The 20,163-nt window shown below is 42.1% G+C and overlaps 1 protein-coding gene across 3 annotated transcripts in view; it reads left to right on the top strand.

Moving 5' to 3' along the window:
- The window catches only part of Camk4 (calcium/calmodulin dependent protein kinase IV), a 219,403-nt gene extending 199,629 nt beyond the window's left edge, over window positions 1–19,774 (top strand). For all 3 annotated transcript variants that reach the window (XM_055625568.1, XM_055625567.1, XM_055625569.1), the window contains 4 exons: window positions 10,014–10,089; window positions 14,142–14,268; window positions 17,537–17,689; window positions 18,686–19,774. In XM_055625568.1, the coding sequence (XP_055481543.1) occupies window positions 10,014–10,089; window positions 14,142–14,268; window positions 17,537–17,689; window positions 18,686–19,111 (782 nt within the window). In that variant the 3' untranslated portion in view covers window positions 19,112–19,774. The remainder of the gene's footprint in view (window positions 1–10,013; window positions 10,090–14,141; window positions 14,269–17,536; window positions 17,690–18,685) is intronic.
- The last annotated feature ends 389 nt before the right edge of the window (window positions 19,775–20,163 follow it).

Genomic DNA, 20,163 nt, shown 5'->3' with positions numbered 1-20,163 from the left:
CAGGCTGTCTGCATCAAGTGAGCTGATAATGAAAGGTGATTTTAACACAATAAGGCTGGGCACACGTAAGAGTGGAAGGAAAGGTAATTGTCAGGCTCATCTTCCTGTAGGGAAGACAGGGACTCAACAGGTTGGGTAACAGCTTAAGCTTACCCAGAAGCTTGAATTTAGGAGAAAACTGAGTCTCTTTGGGTCTTGTATTGGCTTGATATTGCACTAATTATAAGGTATATTCTGGGTGACGTAAGGTATATAGACATCCAGTGCTCTTTTTCTAAATGTTCACTGAACTTATGTGATGCGCCAGGTGCTATGAGCATCAGATACATAGCGGCAAACAGCAAAACAAGATGGAAGAAGAATTCTTCCTTAAGAACAGTGCATGTTAGCAGAAGACAGCCAGTAAAATAAATCTGTGAATTACAAAGTAGTGATCATTCCTATGAAGTAGCATATGTTACAAAAACCAAAGGCCTTGGGTTGTATTTTTAAATGAGTAATTAGGGAAAGATTTATGTGAGGATTGAATATATGAGTCAACACTTGAAAGGTGTAAGGGAGGGCAAGCAATAGGGAGGTCTGGGGAACTAACGTCTTAGTGGCGAGGACAGCCAATCAGAGCTATTTGCAAGCATGGATGTCTTTCAAGTCAGAAAGGAGATTGTTTGGTTGGAATGTGGTGAGGAAGAAAGACTGAACAACTAGGAGGATGTCATTAACAATTGTACTGAGATGAGATTGCCATTTGGAGCAGCAGGTTTAGGCTTGCTAATCTAGTGACAGCTGTTTAGCATCTAAGCAAAGAGGATGTGTGTGTGAAGTTCAGAAACAAGATATGCCTGTCGATGGAAACATACATGTTTTCAGGATATAGAAAGCATTTAAAGTCATGAGACCTGAGACTGTTTGGTGTGTGCAGTGTCTGCGGCTTTCTGTACAGCAGAAAAACGGTGCACAAAGAGACAAGAATGAAACTCGGTTCAGCCCAACTTAGGTACCAGTGCTGGGCCAATACTTCAAGAGACGGACATCAGTTCATTTATTTTAAACATATTTTAGCCCAGCACAATATTAGAAAAAGTTTTCTGATTACAGTTAACTCAGTCCCATTAGTACAACAAAGCTTAAGGCATATTTACATTGAAGTGGTTTACAAAGAACATACGGCTTCCTCCATAAAGATGGATCCTGTTGACTTAGAAGCAATACTCAAGATGAAGGTCTAAAAGAATGACTGAGGTAAGCACAGTGCCTGTGGAGTCAGGCTTTGGCCTGTCTCCAAGATCACACAGAGATCACTCAGGCTGTTGTAAAGTACAAGTGTGTCACTCACAAGGATGAATATTATGGCCTAGAAGTAATGCTCAGGATTTCTTGGGGAGGGGGATTCTGGAATAAACAAACATAATATTGTGGGGTACATGAGTGGCGCCTGGTCCAAGCAAGTAGCAAATGATTACCAGGTTGTAAGCTACATTTCCCCCCAGCATTCCTAGAGAACAGCCAAGGATCTTCTCACTTTTAGAGAGATAATCTGTGTACTTAACTCTTCCTGGCTTCTCCAGTGCTCACCCTGGTGCACAAGGACCTTTGCCTCTGTAGTGGGTATTCCCAAGACATAAAAAGAGGAAGCCCAAACTAATCCTTTGCCCACAACGCCTTTAGGAGGCCACTTAGAATGAATGTAAATATATCCATGTGCAGAACTTCAAACAGAAGAGAATTCCTCAGAAGAGAAAATTGGTGTTTGGAAATGGGTCTCACAAGGCACCAAATATACAGTATACCAAATAGTGTTCTAACAGCTATGCCTGTCAGCTACCAAAGAGGCTGCCTCTCTGGCATTGAAAGTGTCAACAAAATCTGACAGATTCGCCTCTTGTGGTCCAAGGCTATAGCAGCAAGGATAGGGAAGAATGAGCCCTGATAATTTATGTGTCACCCAAGAAATTTATTGTATACTACATTACAGAAGTCATCTGTATATGTGTAGACTAAATTGAGGACCTAGGAATTAAGTACTCTGACAAATGTTAACTAAGTATATTTCGGCTTTAGATGGCTGGGCATTATCTATGCGAAGAATTCTACCAACATCATCCCCACACATCTGTGACTTTAGAGACAGTGTTTTATGTTGTTTTTGAAAATTTGTATTTATTTAGTATTTGTACAGTATTCTATCTGTATGTACACCTGCATGACAGCAAAGGGCACCAGATCTCATTATAGATAGTTGTGAACCACCATGTAGTTTCTGGGAATTGAACTCAGGCCCTTTGGAAGAGCAACCAGGGATCTTAAACTTTGAGCCATCTCTCCAGCCCCCAAGACAGTGTTTTAATATAAAGGCAGTCTTAACTGCTGATCTCCACAGCAGTATTTTTTTTAATTTCCACTTCTATGTAATTTGAAGATATGACTTGAATAACAGAACCAACTGTACCAGAGAATTCACAGTTCTTCAGGGATACAGATCTATTATTACATATGTGAGGGTGGAATGATGGGAGGAAAAGAGGGTCAAAGTAAGGGGTGATTGAAGGCAAGTGGGTAGAAGACGTGCTTAAATTGCACTATTTGGGCCCTGAACACCCACAAAAAATGTTCCATTTTAGGATGTTAATACAGAAAGTATGTGCATAAAATAAAAATAAAAAGTTCAAAAGAACTATTGAAAATCACTAGTGAGAAATTTTATGTATGCCTTAGAGAGAAATGTAGGTATGGACCATATTTAATATATTTGAAGGATTGAGTTCTAAGGCCTGTTATTTTTACTTATATTTCTGTATACAAAAGAGATTCTTATATAATACTCTTATTAACATGAGCTGGGTTTGTTGTTTAGACTTCATCTTATCCCATGAAAATTGGAAGAGAGGTTTCCCAGCATGAACACTCATTCATGTACCCTTGCTAGCTTTGAAGAGATTGGGAGACTTGGTGTGATTCAGATTGGTGGAAAGTTGTGATTTCCTGAAGATCAAAAGACCTCAATGGGATATTAGAAAAGTTACTTTTGAGAGACAGTAAGCTGTGAAGAGAGTTGTTGATGCTGCTGCTGAAAGCACCAGGTGTTCTCAAATCTTTGCTTTTCTTTTTAGCATATTATTAAAAAACAGTGACAAAACTATCCTTCTTCAGCCAGGATTGACACAAGTTAAAAATCATACAATTCATGTGTCAAGGAAGACTTTGTAAACAGCTTACGTGAAAACCACGAGGCGGGAGCTGGAGTTGCATTTTCTGTGTCAGTGAAGGAAGAGCCCTTGGGAACAGGAAGTGTGCCTTCAGACACACACTGTGTGGCTTGTGTTGAAAACATCATCCCTGCCCTCCTGCCTCTTTCTTTATGAGCCAGGGATAGAAAAGGAGTGACAGAGGCCTGAGATTCCTTCCCAGCCCTTCAGCCTTCACAGTGTGGCATAGCATGGAATTGCTAGCTGAGCTACTCCCGTAAACAGACCTACTGCCCTGAGCTCAGCCTAATCTCAAACAAATTCCAGTCTGAGCTGCACCTCCATCAGAACAGCCTTCAGCAAACTGTTCTAGTTTAAAAATTGCATCATTTCACACAGGTGTGCTGCTTTTCTTGGCAAAGTACGTGTGACAGCTCAACAAAGGACTACATAAGGCACAGATGCTAAAAAAGAAAAAGGAAAAGAAAAAAGAAAAACAATTTGGAATCTGTCTGGTTTAGGCACCAGGCAGCTGCCCTGCGTACATCCTTCTCTGGTTTCCCAGACAGAATGAGGAAGAAGGAAGGAGTTTTTGAGATTTCTGCATATATATTCCCTCCCCTCTCCCTTCCTCTCTTTTCACAACTTCCTGAGGCTTCATTAAAGACAGTGCAAGAGCATGGGAAAGTGCTCAGCTGTTGCCTTTCAAACAGAAGGAGCTGAGTTCAATCCCTAGAACCCACGTGAAAAGCCAGGCAAGGCGCTATGTGCTTGTGAACCCGGCAGTGGGGAGGCAGAGAGAGACTAGCGAGCTGTAGACCAGTGAGACAGCTTCAGAGGAATATGGTGCAGGCCCCTGAGGGACGACACTCAATATGCCCCCTGAGTTCCACATGTTCGCACGCGAATCTGCACCTGCTCCGCCCATGCACCAACACATATATGGAGAGAAAAGAAAAGATACACTGGATTTTGTTTGTTTGTTAGTTTGTCTCTTTTTTATTATTTTTTTATTTTTTATTAATTACACTTTATTCATTTTGCATCCCCCCATAAGCCCCTCCCTCCTCCCCTCCCAATCCCACCCTCCCTCCCCTTTCTGCATGCATGCCCCTCCCCAAGTCCACTGATAGGAGAGGTTCTCCTCTCCTTTCTGATCTTAGTCTATCAGTTCTCATCAAAAGTGGCTGCATTGTCCTCTTCTGTGGCCTGGTAAGGCTGCTCCCCCCTCAGGGGGAAGTGATCAACGAGCAGGCCAATCAGATTATGTCAGAGGCAGTCCCTCTTCCCATTACTATGTAACCCACTTGGACACTGAACTGCCATGGGCTACATCTGTGAAGGGGTTCTAGGTTATCTCCATGAATAGTCCTTGGTTGGAGTATGAGTCTCTGGGAAGTTCCCTGTGTTCAAATTTTCTTATACTGGATTTTTGTGGCTCCCAGAAATGTGTTTAAATTCAAGGCAACGCTTTCCAGTGGGAACGTTGGCAATGGGGGACTCCAGAAAGTCACATTCAGGCTTTAAGATGCACAGAATTATCAGACTCAGAAAAGACCCCTGGGCCCAGATTTTTGGTTCTGTTGCTCTCCTTGTGGAGCTCCTGTCCCCTCCAGATCTTTCTATTTCCCCCTTCTTTCATAAGATTCCATGCATTCTGCCCAAAGTTTGGCTATGAGTCTCAGCATCTGCTTCAATACCCTACTGGGTAGAGTCTTTCAGAGGCCCTCTGTGGTAAGCTCCTGTCCTGTTCCCTGTTTTCTCCCTCTTCCGATGTCCATCCCATTTGCCTTTCTTAATGAGGATTGAGCATCTTACCCAGAATCCTCCTTCTTGCTTAGCTTCTTTAGGTGTATAGATTTTAGTATTATTATCCTATATTATATGTCTAATATCCACTTATAAGTGAGTATATACCATGTGTGTCTTTCTGCTTCTGGGATACCCCACTCAGGATGATCTTTTCTAATTTTCACCATTTACCTGCAAATTTCATGATTTCCTTGTTTTTAATTGCTAAGTAGTGTTCCATTGTGTAAATGTACCACATTTTTTGTACCATTCCTCAGCTGAGGGACATCTGGGTTGTTTCCAGAGTCTCCAAACAAGGAACATTCATGGAGATAAACTAGAACCCCAGCACAGATGTAGCCCATGGCAGTTTAGTCTCCAAGTGGATTGCCTAGTAAGGGGAACTGGAGCTGTCTCTGACATGAACTCAGTGGCTGGCTCTTATATCACCTCCCCCGCAGGAGGGGGCAGCCTTACCAGGCCACAGATGAAGACAATGCAGCCACTCTTGATGAGACCTTATAAGCTAAGGTCAAATGGAAGGGGAGGAGGACCTCCTGTATTAGTGGACTTGGAGAGGGGCATGGGAGGGGAAGAAGGAGGTATGGTGGGGTTGGGAGGGGCTGAGAGAGGGGCCTACAACCTGGATACAAAGTAAATAAATTGTAATACATTTAAAAAAATATATTTAAAAATCTGAAAAAAGAATATACTTTTTTAGGTAAATGATAATAATAATAATAATAATAATAATAATAATAATAATAAAATGGTTCCATGAAAAACAAAAAAAGATGCACAGGATTGTGGCACTCACCACCCTGTGTTTGGCTAAAGAGAAAGCAGGGGAGAGATTTAACAGCAAAGAAACTCACTAGATCTAACTGCCTTCTAGAAGCATATTTCCCCTCATCACCACTGTGGTCCTGAGGCAGGCCTTCCTCCTTCCTGCCATGGGACTGTCGAATAGTTGATTCTTCCACTTGAAGCTCCCTTTGCCCTCTCTCCTCAGCTACCCTCTCCCCATTTGCCTAGTTAACTTCCATAGGCTCAGCATGTCTCACTTTGAACTTGGCTGCCTCTATGACCTGTGTGACCTGGCTGTCTCCTAGCAAAGATATCCCTTCTTACGGTTTATGGTAATAATACCATAATATGGTAATAATTATGGTAATAATACCGTAAATAATTTACGGTTTAAATTATTTTTTAATTAACATTTACCTCTCTGGTGAGCCATAATTTATAATATGGTTGAGACTTGCTCTCTTCACCTCCTTACAATTGCTTCAGTACCCCTAACAATGTCTGCCATGTAGCAAGTACTTAGTAAATATTTGATGACTTATTGAAGAGCTGACTGACTGACTGACTGACTGAATGAATGAATGAATGCATTGTATTCACTCTTCTTAGTTTACTTCAGATCTGTTGCAGTCAATAGGGTTAACTGTAGCTTGAAAAGTCTTACACCCCTCTGTAGCAGTAAGTACAAAAGGTTCATGGAGCCTACCTGAAACAGTGATAAGATCAGAGACAGTCAAGGAGCACAATAGTGTCAGGAGCTTTCTCTTGGGGCCCCTGGAAAGAAGGGGCAATGTAGCACCCATGGTCTCAGTAAACAACCACACGCTGTTTCCAGAGGTGCTTAGAGTGCTTTTGTTTGACGCCATCACAGTTTCTCGGTGGCTCTTCAGTCTCTAGATGTTTAATGATGCTGTCATCCAAGTAGGGAAATTAAAAAAAAAAAAAAAACACCACTCTGTGATCTTGGAGGTAGTGAATAAATATCACACCGTTTGAACTTTTGTGTAGTTTTTGTATCCAGTCCAAATTGATTTTTCAAAAGGGCATGTCTGACACTCAGGGAATTAACAAAACATTTACCAAAATTCAACTGTCCTGATAGTAGGCTGGTAGCTGTGCTCTGTGACAGTGGTTTCATGGGTGCCAACCTGAACAATAAGCTGATTTCAGAAAGTGACAGGCAACTTCAAGTCACTTGGAAGACAGCCAGGAAAAATCAGTAAATGATTACTGATTTACGAGACATTTAGAAAAGGAGATTGATTTGCCATCCTGTAAAATACGTGGTCTCCTTCAGTGATAAGCGTGGAGCTCCTGGCTTTCATCGTACTAGTTGTCTATTCTACTCCTGAGCTACGTGTCCTGCCACTAAAGCATGTCTGGAAAAAAAAATGTCTATGTCTTAAAAGGACTTTGTCTCCCCAGATTTTATTTGTTTGTTGTGGGAATTGGGAGGAAAGGAGTGTGAAGGAGAGCTAAAGGCTCATGGCATTAAAAGACAGGCTGATATCTTACCTGGTGATTTTTGTTTTGTTTTGTCTGCTGGCCTCAAACTTTGTTTTGAAGGTGACCTTGAATTTCTGGTCCACCTGCCTACCACTTCGTAATCCTGGGATCATATGTGTGTGCAACCACACCTGGCTTGATATCCTTATCAGACAGAAATTAACGGCCTGCTTCTTTGTTATTCCTTATTCTAAGGAGATGACAGACTACTGGAGTCAGTTGTGAGGATGTCTGATGCCTAGGAGGCTTGAGGACTGGTGTGTCAGAACCTGAAATTGATTTGGAAAAGTTTTTGGAAAAGGCTTTCAGCTATTTAAAGGGTTCAGATGGATTTTAAGTGATATCAGCTGATTCCAAAGCTGATTCCATGGTCATAATAACTAGTAATTTAAAATAATTTATACTCTTTTAGATGGTTAACTGATTTTACACTATTTAAAATAGTTAATTGATTTAAAATGGAAATTTTATTTAGACTTCATTTGACTTCACTTTTATACTGGAGTTAAAATAGTATAAGTTTCTAAATAAGACACATTTTAAGAGAAATCTATTATAGATGACAGGAACATCATATTTTCCCTTTGTCTCTGTTAACCTTTGACCCCCAGAGTTGACTCAGTACAGGATAATGCCCTGCAGAGAAATATTTTGCTACTGGAGGGTGTGTTTGCACAGAGATGTGATAAAAGAGCTGATTTTGCTGAGTGGGGCAAAAATTTCAGTTGCTCTGTAGACATACCAGGGGTTCTTATTTCCTAGTTCACATGCTGCAGGGCTCTTGGCTGGGTTCCCTGAGAGAGAGCAGGACAGGACACATGACCCTGAGCGTTGACCACACTAGTGTCACCTAAGCAGGGCTAGCAGGGCACATGGAGAATGAGACAGAGCAGGCTCTGTGGTTAGCGCTGCTCCTGCTGCTCTGCTGTTCCTACTTAGGGGTTAGCTAATCCCTCACTAAACCACAGGTTAAAGCTCCGAGTGAACTTGGCAATCAGCTAGTCCAGCCCACTGAGATTTGAGAGCTCAAACCAACTGAACAAACAAACCGAGTCTCACAAACTAAACGCTTCTGCAAACATTGATACAGGGTTCTCGAGAGGTTCTCTGATGTCAGGGCCTGGGCCTGCAGGGGCTGATAGCACTCCCTGTGCAAATCAAACGCCTGCTCTCCTCCCTGCTCTGCTCTGGACCAGCTCTAGGAGCAGGCGAGGGCAGCTAAGTCCAAGTACTTTGGGCACAAGGATAAACAATGCACTCACAAGGGGGAGTCCTCAGTCCACTCTGGGGCTCATAGTCTCCTTCCATGAGGTGCAAATTACCCCAGGAAACGAGACCTTGCCCCACAGTGAAAGACATTGATGCTGGGCAGGTCTTCTTCCTAATTTTAATCAAATCTTTAAAAGGGGGCATTTTCCCCTAGGAATAATTCAAGTGTAGATTAAAAAAAAAAAAAAAAAACCTTTTTGGGATCCAGATACAGTTACTTGAAGGGTGCATCTTGTTGAGTGACAGCTTCATCTATTGTCACATGTCCTGTCCCCTGCGCCTTCATGGTTCTGGCTTGGCTATTCATTTTCTGTATTTTGTATAGCACGATTCTACAGAGGAAGAGGAGGGTGGGGTGCATGTGGAAAAGCCACAGTAAACCCACAGCCCGTTGGAAGCAGGCTCCTTCCAGAGCTTGTGTTGATGTTCAAGGCTGATGTCCCATTCACTGGTTCCAGAGGCCCTGTCCAGAGGACTGTGGTGTTCCTGTCCCCCAGACATACCTCAAGGACCATCCATATGCATCAAACAGCTCAATCCTTATGGGCCCCAGCAGCATGTGAAGTGTATGTTTTGGGCTAATAGACCCAAACCCCATCTCTCTGCAGACCGTAGTGTGTTGCTCCTCGTAATCTCTCTTTTTGAGTCAGGGAAGCAACACAGCCCCAGTACTCAGTGCAAACCACCTGACCCAGCCAGCTTCCAGTTTTCATAGTTCTTGGATAATAAAAAATGTAAAGGACCTTTATATTCTTCACTCCAGGACCATGCCGAGGCTGAGAAGGCTTTCCTACTCCAACAGTAGAGAAAGCTAATAGAATAAGTCTTGCTATGCCTCCTTTCTCAGATCATGACCTCAGGAACACAGGGGACAGTATCTCCTTGGGGACTGATGTGCAGCAGTCAAGGCCAAGATGTGTGTCAGCCCTTTCCTGCTCCTATGCCAATCTTCTTGTGCCAGAGTTTTGCAACTGCTTCCTGAAGTCTGCTCCGGTCTTCACATGCTCAGACATGAGTGTATTGCTTCAAGCAGTTCTTGATTTCTAAGAAGCATAATTTTGCCTGTTTTCCCTTTGACTGTGCTTAACTTTCATTTCTTCCTTATCTATGTATAAATTATCCTTTGGAGTTAGAGGGTTTTTGTTGTTATTGTTGTTATTTTGTAGCAAAGATACACCTCTGTCCATTTTATTCAGGCCATATCAGCATACTGTAATTTGATACAGAATTTGATCATTAATAGCATTATTGTCATGCTATTAATGACATGAGAACGACTACAGTCTGTCCTCCAGGAACAGATGTGAGAATTTGTTCATTCTAGTGTGGATAAGGGAGAAAAGACAGGGGAAGAGAGTTCTGAAGATTTGTTAGGAATTTGTTTCTTCCCATAGATTGCAATTAAAATGTGAGTGATGAGGGCACACTCCAATTTAACCTCATTTTCTTTCTTTGCAGCACCTGAGATTCTCCGGGGCTGTGCCTATGGACCTGAAGTGGACATGTGGTCTGTAGGAATAATCACCTATATCTTGTAAGTGATGAAGAGCAACCTTTACACAAACAGAATTGCATGTCATTGTCTAGATATTGATAACTCTCATGAGATACATTGCTGCGCTTTGACTTTTGTGATGTCTCTTTCTCTACTAATGGCAGTGATAGCATAGTCTCAAAATGAATATTGCTTCTTATGTTATCTTATCCCTGGAGGGAAGAATCTAACCAGGGCTCTTCCTTATCTGATTTTCCAATACAATACCCTCATTTGGGGAAATATTTAACGATCCTAGTAAGCATGACGTCCAAGTCCACCGGTCACGCTCTCTCCTTTATTTGCATTTTGTTAAACAGACTGTTAGCCCTCTGAGGAGATCTGTCATTTGTTGCTGAAGAAATCCCAAAATAGCATGTTTTTTCTCAGAATATTTCAAGCACATTTACCTATTAATTTATTTTTCTCTATGTTAAGATTTCAAGGGCTTTGGGCTGAATGCTGTGAATAAAATGAGCTGATTATTCATTCTCTGTTATCTCCAACTCTATTACTGAGCTGAAGTCTAATAAAAAAATAAGGAATTTCAGAAAATTTGCCAAAGTGGTGATGGAATTGGGGGTAACAGTGAAGGAAATCGTACATGAAGATTGCTGTAGGACAAATGAAGCAAGGTATCAATGCAGCCAAGAGGTGATCACAGTAAACACACTTGTTGGCCATTTTGAAGGGAATGCAGTCAGTTTGGGGAAGCTGTAACAGATCTTTCCAGGGTTCCGAAGTGCCTGTGATCTGAGGTGACCTCCCTCACTGGATGCATAGCAGACTGGCTTAAACAAGAGACACTGACCTTCTCCCATTCTCAGAGTCTGGAAGCCTGAGGTCGGATGGCTGCAGGCTTGGGCTCTGCTGAGGGCCTTCTTCTGGGGTTTAAGAAAAGTTGCTTTGCACTGGGTCCCTACATGAAAGAGAGAGAATCTTAGCTCCTGAGAATACTTCATGATAGGAGGTAAAAATCCCAAACTACACTGTCCAGGCTAGTTTTACGTCAGACACAAGCTTAGAGTCATCTGAAAGGAGGGAACTTCAGTTGAGAAAATGCCTCCATAAGATCCATGTAAGGCATTTCCTTAGTTGGTGATTGATGGTAAAGGGGCCAGTCCACTGTGGGCAGTGTCATCCCTGGGCTGGTGGTCCTGGTGAAGAGAAGCTGAACAAGCCACGGAGAGCAAGGAGCGCCCCTCCATGGCCTCTGAATCAGCTGCTTCCAGTGTCCTTCCCTGTTTGAGTTCCTGTCCTGACTGCCTCAGTGATGGGCTGTTACTTGGAAGTATAAGCTGAAATAAGCCCTTTCCTCCCCAGGTTGCTTTGGTCATGGAGATTCATCACAGCAATAAAAACCCTAAGACATACACAAATAAGGATCCATATTGGTCTCTATAAAATACATGTCCCCAGTTATGACCTTGGGTTGAAATGTACCTTGAAGGGTTGAGTCCTCGATGCTGTGAGAGAACTTGAGGGAATGAAAACAGAAAACTAAAAGTGGCATTCATTCTGAAAAACTGGAACACAGAATAAGTAAAAACTCCATGGGAAGGCCAGCGTATGGGACAGGAAGTGAGAAAAGAGATCATATCCTTGAAAACAACTTTCCCCTAGTCCATTGCCAAATCAGACAAACTCGTTTTTTGTATTTCTTCTATTTTCATACACTTACAGCTATAATAGGCTGTGAACGAAAATGACAGTGCGGATTATGACTAACACCTTTCAGTCCCCCATCTTTGCCAGCCCAAAGGCCCGGGGACATCCCATTTACCTGTAGTTCATTACTGAAGTCCAGTCCACCTGGCAAGGATCACTGGCACATCTGGGCACTGTACCACTGGACTTAAGTGTCTCCTTTATTTAGCCTTCGTGTACGCTTAGGGACTGGTGGCGTGGGGCCGTAACACCTGACTCCTCGCACTGGGTGGCTCAGAACCAAAGGCGAGGAGGGCAAGGAAATGATGGGGAGGATGGCATTAGGATCTACTCTATTGAGGCCTCCTGGGAAAGCTGTGCCGAGAACGTCAGTGAGATCTCAGCATGAACGCCCAAATGAGGTCCCAGTCAGTTTTCCACCTGAGGTATTACTTCTCAGGTCCTGTCCATTGTTTTTCGAGACAGGGTCTCTGTCACTGAACAGTAATTCACTAACTGTGCTAAACTGGTTGCTTGGTAAACTGGTTGGCAAGCAAACCCCAAGCTATCTCTCAACTTTTCCAACACTGAGATTACAAGTGCGTGCCACCCTACCTGGCTTTATTTAAATGTGGGCCTTGGTGATCGATCTCAGATCCTGTTTGTACGGCAAGCCCTTTGAGCCGTCCTCCCAGCCCTTAATTCTTACTGAAATGGAAACTTCTGTTTCCTTTTGCCCCTCATCTTACGACAATCGAGGCTTTGGCACTTCACTCCTTAAAACTTCCTCTTTCTACCACCTGTTTTGTGCCATGGCCTCACTGTTTCTGAAGATGACTTTAGTTTGGAAACAAAGCACCTTTGACCATTTCTCCCGGGAACTCTGGAACTCTTCACCTTTTAGAGCTAAGGTATTTGGCATCTGATGGCGATAGTGGTCAGATTGACATCCTACGTCATCAAACACTCAAACTGTCTCCTTCAGCTCTCAGCACTGCAGTTCATCCCAAAGGCTTGGAGCTGGTTTGTACAGAGCATTTACGCTCCAGACCCTGTGTAATTCCGGTGATCTCCTAAACTGCCATTGCTGTTCCACCAAGGGAGCTTTGCACCACGTGCGTGGAAGAGAGTCCCATGCTGGGTTGCAGTTCTCTTCCACCCTGACGTTTCAGGATGATGTGATATGAACTGTTTGCCTGTGTCATCAAAGAAGAGTCACTGCAAAGCTGGAAAGCTGGCTACGTTCTCAGTGACCAGCCAGTAGCAAGGCCACCCTTTCCTAGTGTTAGAGATGGAGGTACCTGCTCACGCCTATGTGCTTACACGCCCATCTGCAGGAGGCTCAAGTGCAGGGCTCTCTGTGTGCTGTAGGAGGGGGACAGTGCACGGATTTTGGCTTTTTTAGTCCCGGGTTTCTCCTTTTCCCCAGAGAGCTCCAGAATGTTTGGAAGAGACAAACATTCTCCCGTGGAAACATCCGATAAGCAAAAAGGCGGTTAAAAAAAAAAATGGCCTCTTCCTAGAAACCATCATTTCAGGAAGGATTTCAGGATGCTCCGTAGCATCCTGGCTGGCTTAAAGGAAGAATCAAAGGGGATATCTTTGAACTTTTTGTTCGTTTTCCACTTGATTTTCAAGGGGAACATGTAACTATATGCCTGGAAAGACTGTTACTTGTTGCAGCTGCCTTTCCTTGCTCTAGACCCAGGACCACCACTTGTCTCTAACCAGTGCAAGCTTGGTTACCCCAGAGCAGACACCCACTTTTCTTGCCCTCTCTTTTAAGGAGTCAGAGGTGCACCCCTGTTCCTTTTATCACATTGTTTATTTTTTTTCTGCTGACCCCATAGTAGAATATGTCAGTGAATGTGGTCTTTAAGATGGTCATTTACAGGAAGGGCGTCAATCCGTGCAGCTCATCTGTTGGCTGCCTGTAATGACTGAATTAGTATCTCTATTTTGTTTCTGAAATCCAAGCTAGAATAATATATAAAAAGTCAGACATCTACTAATTTTTGTAGAGTTCTGTTTCTTTCTAATTTCAAACTTGTGTGTTTAACTCTTCCATTTTTCACTAAATTGGAATAATCAATTTGTCTAATACTTTTTTAATTCTCAAGACAAATCTGCTAGAAAATCAATACCATAATGTCTAAATATTAACTGGTTTAATTGTAGTTTGTTGGTGCTATAGTTGTTATAGCTTTTAAATGAAATTTGGTTCCACTCTTCTTATACCTTCTGGAGGTGAGGTTGTGGCTTTCTGTTATTCATCATAAATTATAATGGAACAGCCAGACACCTATACAAGTAGGGAATATGGAAAGAGATCTTGAATTTTTGCAAGACTGATGAAATATACTTGATCTTTTAAAGGTATTTGATTCTATTTTTTTCCCCTCCAGACTTTGTGGATTTGAACCATTCTATGATGAAAGAGGTGATCAGTTCATGTTCAGGAGAATTCTGAATTGTGAATATTACTTTATATCCCCCTGGTGGGATGAAGTATCTTTAAATGCCAAGGACTTGGTAAGTGTGACAAAACAAAATGTGACTGATAACTTTTAGCTAAGAAATAGTAAAATATTTTTTTGAAATATGCCACTTTTGACATCACCATTTCTTTATAACTTCAAGGTGTTTTAATTTAAAAGGCACATTAATGCATTTTCCTCATGGAGAAGGAAAAATAGGCATACCTTCAGTACTGCCTAGCTGAAAATCATAATAGCATTAGTTAATGAATTTTTGCTACCTGGTAAATAGAGGGCCTTTCTAATAACACTGTGTTATGAAATCCAGACACTGTCCACACAGAATTCTGCTTCAGTGTGGCTTATTTACCTAAATGTAGATGTATGTAAAATAAACATAATTGAATTCATGAAAAACTTTAAACTTGCTAAAATATCCTGACAGTTGCATGAGCACTCTTATGCACCACTGGAATTATAAGCAAGATCCACTTTATTAATATTAATAGAATGTTTTATTGCTCACTTTGCACTGCCTCACATTCAAGCTAACATGGAAATCCATTAATATTCAAGAAATCCCTTCTAGACAGAGCTTTGCCTCTTCCAGTAGAGGGATGCCTCTGTAGAACAGAAACAGCCACCATAATTCCTCTGGAGGAAAAAAAAAATACACCAAAATAATGGAGTAAATTTTTGAATCATAAAAGGTATTTAGGAGTTTTCTATTCATAAGTGTATTCATAAGTGTATAAATGTCCTTGTTGTGTACTTGAGCATATTTTGGATATATGCCTAGGAGTAGTATGGCTGTATCTTGAGGTAGCATTATTCCTAATTGTCTGAGAAAGAGCCAGATTGATTTTTGAAGTTGTTGTACAAGTTTGCATTCCCACCAGCAATGGAGGAGGGTTCCCCTTTCTCCACATCCTCTCCAGCATGTGTTTTCACTTGAGTTTTTTATCTTGGCCATTCTGAGAGGTGTAAGGTGAAATCTCAGGGTCGTTTTGATTTGCATTTCCCTGATGACTAAGAACATTGAGCATTTTTTAAGTGTTTCTCTGCCATTGTATATTCCTCTACAGAGAATTCTCTGATTAGCTCAGTACCCCATTGTTTAACTGGATTACTTGATTTGCTGTCAGTCCTGATGAGACCTGATAGGCTAGGGTCAGATGAAAGAGGAGGAGGACCTCCCCTATCAGTGGACTGGGGAAGAGCCATGGGAGAAGAGGAAGGGAAGGAGGGTTGGATTGGTCGGGGATGAGGGAGGGGCCTACAGCTGGGACACAAAATGAATAAATTGTAATAAATAAAATAACTAAAAAATAAATAAAAAAGAAAGACCTGGAAGGGGCAGGAGCTCCACAAGGAGAGCAACAGAACCAAAAGATCTGGGCCCAAGGGTCTTTTCTGAGACTGATACTCCAACCAAGGACCATTCATGGAGATAAACTAGAACCCGTGCACAGATGTAGCCCATGGCAGTCTCCGAGTGGGTTTCCCTATTAAGGGGAACAGGGTCCGGCTCTGACATGAACTCAATGGCTAGCTCTTTGATCATCTCCCTCTGAGTGGGAGGAGCCTTGCCAGGCCACAGGGGAAGACAATGCAGCCAGTCCTGATGACACCTGATAGACTAGGGTCAGATGGAAGAGGAGGACCTCCCCTATCAGTGGACTTGGGAAGGGGACATGGGAACAGAAGAGGAAGGATGGGTTTGAGAGGGGGTGAGAGAAGGGCTACAACTGGGATACAAAATGAATGAATTGTAATAATAAAAAATTAAAAATAATAATTTTTTTTCAAAAAAGGTAAAAAAAAAAATTGCTAAGTGTGCCAAAGTTCACAAAGATTACCAGCACAATGACACTATTAGAACTGATTCAGGTTTCTAGAGCCCATTTCCCAGTTCTCATTTTTCCCCACCCCCAAATATTTCTCCCTGTTATCTTGATGTTGTTTTGTGGAACAAATTCCCTAGGATTCACAGCTTTCCTAATATGGGTAAGAAGGGAGGTATATGTATGTGATGTACTCCTCAAATCTCCTGAGTACATCTGCTTCGTCCCCCTCCACTACCACTGTTTCAGACCAGCCCCCACCCTTCTCCCACCTGGGCTATCGCCATAGCTTTCTGTCTGCCATTTCCGCCTCTTCTTGTGCCCTTCTGAAATATGTCCCACGCAGATTCCAGAGACCCCTGGCCTCTACTAGTCATTGTCTGTCCCTCCAACACACTCTCTTTAGCAAACACTGTGTAGAGAAAGCTTCATGAACTTGAGAAGAAGGTATATTTGCTCCTCATGTAGCTGGATGTTTGGTTTTGTTGACCGGTTTTCACTTCTTTCCTGGATTTTGAGAGCTGGAAAGGGCTGTGGGTTTTAAGTGATCGATAGCATCTTATTTTACGGGACCAAAGTCTGGAGAGACTCTGGAATCTTCGAATGTAGCGTGTAGAATATAGACCTGAGTTAGGATTCAAGTGCTACTAGTTACGAAGTGTTTGACCTCAATAGCTAAGTCTTTAAACACACTTCTGCTCTTCGTGTATGAACTGAAACTAATCGTTCCCCGTCACGGACATTCATGTATGTCTGTGACTGGGCCGTGGAAGTAGCTTGAGTCGTAACCAGGACAATGAGCCTCCTTGAGTCCAGGTCTTGCCCTCCTCACACCAGGCTATTCCTTCAGAGCCCAAGGCTGGGGATTATTTCATCTTCCTGACAATTCATTCTGTCCATCTTCTCAAACAAGAGCAAAGTTTCCAGAATGGATTGCCATTTGTTGAGTTTAGTCATACCATGCAAGCCATAACCCTCAAAGCCAATGACTTATTTTTTTCCTAAAGTGGCTTTTATTCCAGCTCTTAACTTATTCAAGTGCTTCAAATGAGTTAAAGTGAATTGTAAATCCCAAGAGTGACATGAAATAGTATTCAGCAAGGGCTTGAGCACTAAACCTTTTGTTTGCCGTTTAATCTGCCCTGCATGAATGATTGATGTAGTCTAAGTTCTGAATTCTAAGGGATCTTGTAGTGTGGCCTGGAATTACTCAGAGGCTGGCTCTGCTTTCAAAAGGTACCTGGTGAGTAGATAAGCCAGGACCTAATTCTTGAATTAGGTGGAAAGAAGCCTGTGAGTTTGCAGCCTCAGGTAGTATGTGTTCCTGTCTTCCAGAACCCAGTCAGCTACTGCTTTCCTGAGGTTGGTCCTGCTCCTGAGGGCAGATCCACCTCCAGAAACAGGAAATGGGATGCCTGGCCATGCACAATTTGAGGTTAAGTCCAGTTTCTATAAGTCTATATTTCTTTATGATTTCAGGTCAGAAAACTAATTGTTTTGGATCCCAAGAAACGGCTGACTACATTCCAGGCCCTCCAGCATCCGTGGGTCACAGGGAAAGCAGCCAACTTTGTCCACATGGACACTGCTCAGAAGAAGCTCCAGGAATTCAATGCTCGGCGCAAGCTTAAGGTAAAGCATTTGTTCTTAATTTTTTTTTAAAGGTGTCTTGCACTCTAGTACTTTAGTACTCTGTTACTTATTTTCTGTGACCAGGAGAATTATTGCTTTTAACCCCTAAGATCCTGACATAAAACCACTTAGGTCTCTCTCCTCTCTCCCTCCCTTCCCTCTCTCAGTATGTGTGTGTATCTTATACTTTGTGTGTGAACATTCTTGCTAGTGTGTCAGGGCACACATGCAGGTCAGAAGACAACTTGAGGGCTAAGTCCAGAAGGTTGAACTCAGGTCATCGGGCTTGGTGGCAAGACATCAATTAACCTGCTGCCTCATCTCACCAGCCCCCGCCACATATATTATTGATAATCATTATCTAAATAAGGCACCAGTCAAAGAACTGGTATTCATTCAAAAAGCTTCTGAACCAGCAATAATTGGGAAACAACTTTTAAAACTATTCTGTGCTGTAGACAATTTTACTTTAAAAAATTATTACGGAAACTGTTCACCAAAATACATCTATTTCATAGGGTATAAGAAAAACAGCAATTAGCTTCATCTCAGGTTGATAGAAGTTAAGTGAATAGATCATCCATGGTCAAATTTTGAAATGACCTCTATTAAATAGCTTTGGATTAACTATTTCTGAAGTTAGTTTGGGCACTGAACTCCTTTATTTCCATCATACCAGCTAGCATCATGGATCTCATGTTCCATGTAGCATCCTTGTAAAAATAAGGAAGGGAGAATATAAAACTTTAGACACTGGGGACAACACAGCTTACTCTTTTTTTTTTTTTTTAAATTGTCCGTATGACTAAATAATTCTAATTTGGAATTAAAGAGGTTTTACTGTTCTTTCTCCAAATACATTTTCATCTGACAACCAATCTTGAGATAATTTACTTTTCTTTGAAGGACTGAGCCTATAAACAAAGTAGAAACTGCACTAAACAATTTGGGATTTCCCCTGGAAACACCATTCAATACTTATTTCTCTCTAATCAGGCAGCAGTGAAGGCTGTGGTGGCCTCCTCTCGGCTGGGAAGTGCCAGCAGCAGCCACACCAACATCCAGGAGGGCCAGAAGGGCAGCCCAGATTCATCTCCATCCCAAGATGTCAAGGACAACACAACACTTCCGGAAAAGGAAAGGCAAGAAGCGGCCCAACGGGCAGATGAGGTTACTGAGGGTGAGATGAAGCAGCCGTCCACGGAGCAGGAGAAAGATGCAGATGCAGAAGAGGTGGAAGTCACCTTGATAGTGCCTCCACTCCCGGAGGATGACATGAAGACGGATGACCCAGAGGCAGTGAGGAGCTCTGAGGAGAACCTCCAGACTTTCGAGGAAGAAACAGATCCCACCGATGAGGAGGAAGACCCTGATGAGGGGTTTGGGGTCTCAAAGCAGAATGTGAATCTGCCAGAGTACTAAGCTGGCGCCCTTTAGGTCCAGAGACCAACCCCAACATTTTATGTACTTTTCAGCAAGGAAGGTGGGAAAGCATGATACGCACGATAGTGATTCTGTTTTGAGGTGCAAAAACCCCCCATATATACCAGTTGGTAATCCTAACTTCAGTGCATGTGTTTGCTTTATGAAATAATGGTGTTTTCTGCGGCATGTAACAGATACCTGATACCAATGAGTTAAAACTGACATATCCAACAAAGAACACAACACTTAAAAACCAACACTCTCAGCTGTTGGTGGCACATATTTGAGGTACAGTGGCAAACTGACTTTTCTTTGAGAGCTTAGGCATCCTACACCCTCAGAAGTCTTCAGAGATGGTAATTCCTTTGAACTCAACTGAAACCAGCTAGAGTTACAAGGCACTTCCCCCATGACTTTCCAGACACTCTCAGTGGGTTTGGCTGGGTAGAGGGGGTGATTATAAAAGACAAGTGTGGAGTGTGCAAAAACATCCACAGTGTTGAGAAGCTGAAGCGTTCTTACAAGGCCCTGAGTCTATAGCCCCCTCAAGTGTATGCAGAGAATGTCACATTTTGTTCTTAAGAACACTACTTAAGAATACTTATAATGTTCATCATAAAATTCTACCAGTTCACAATTCTTGGGAAGTGAATTCCTTAAACTGTGCTGTTCCATTCTTTTACCCCACTTTTCAAATAAAATGCTCCTTCAGATATATAAAAACCTAGGTAAGAATAAAGAAATTGAAGTAAAATGAGATATAATTAGGAGTTAGATGTACCAAGATTAATTCCTTTTTCATTTCTCACATAAATTTGCATTTGTAGGCTTGTATACAATATTTCACAATAAGAACAATTTCAGGGAATACATTCTGCAAGTAACAAGTTTCAAGTTCTGGAAAAGTCCACTGCACAAACCGATGCCAAATGTCCGAACACAACATATTCCATTGTTAGAGCATTTAGTATTGATATTGTTAAAGAAATGTTTGCAGGAAAGTTTACCCCTCCAACTATGTTCATAAGTTTAAAATTCACTATGAAAAC

The sequence above is a fragment of the Psammomys obesus genome, unplaced genomic scaffold (assembly GCF_907164565.1).
Source record: "Psammomys obesus unplaced genomic scaffold, mPsaObe1.curated_primary_1811, whole genome shotgun sequence".
NCBI classification, from domain to species: Eukaryota; Metazoa; Chordata; class Mammalia; order Rodentia; family Muridae; genus Psammomys; species Psammomys obesus.
The sequence above is the reverse complement of the archived record's forward strand: the minus strand, read 5'-3'. Positions and strand labels throughout refer to the sequence as shown.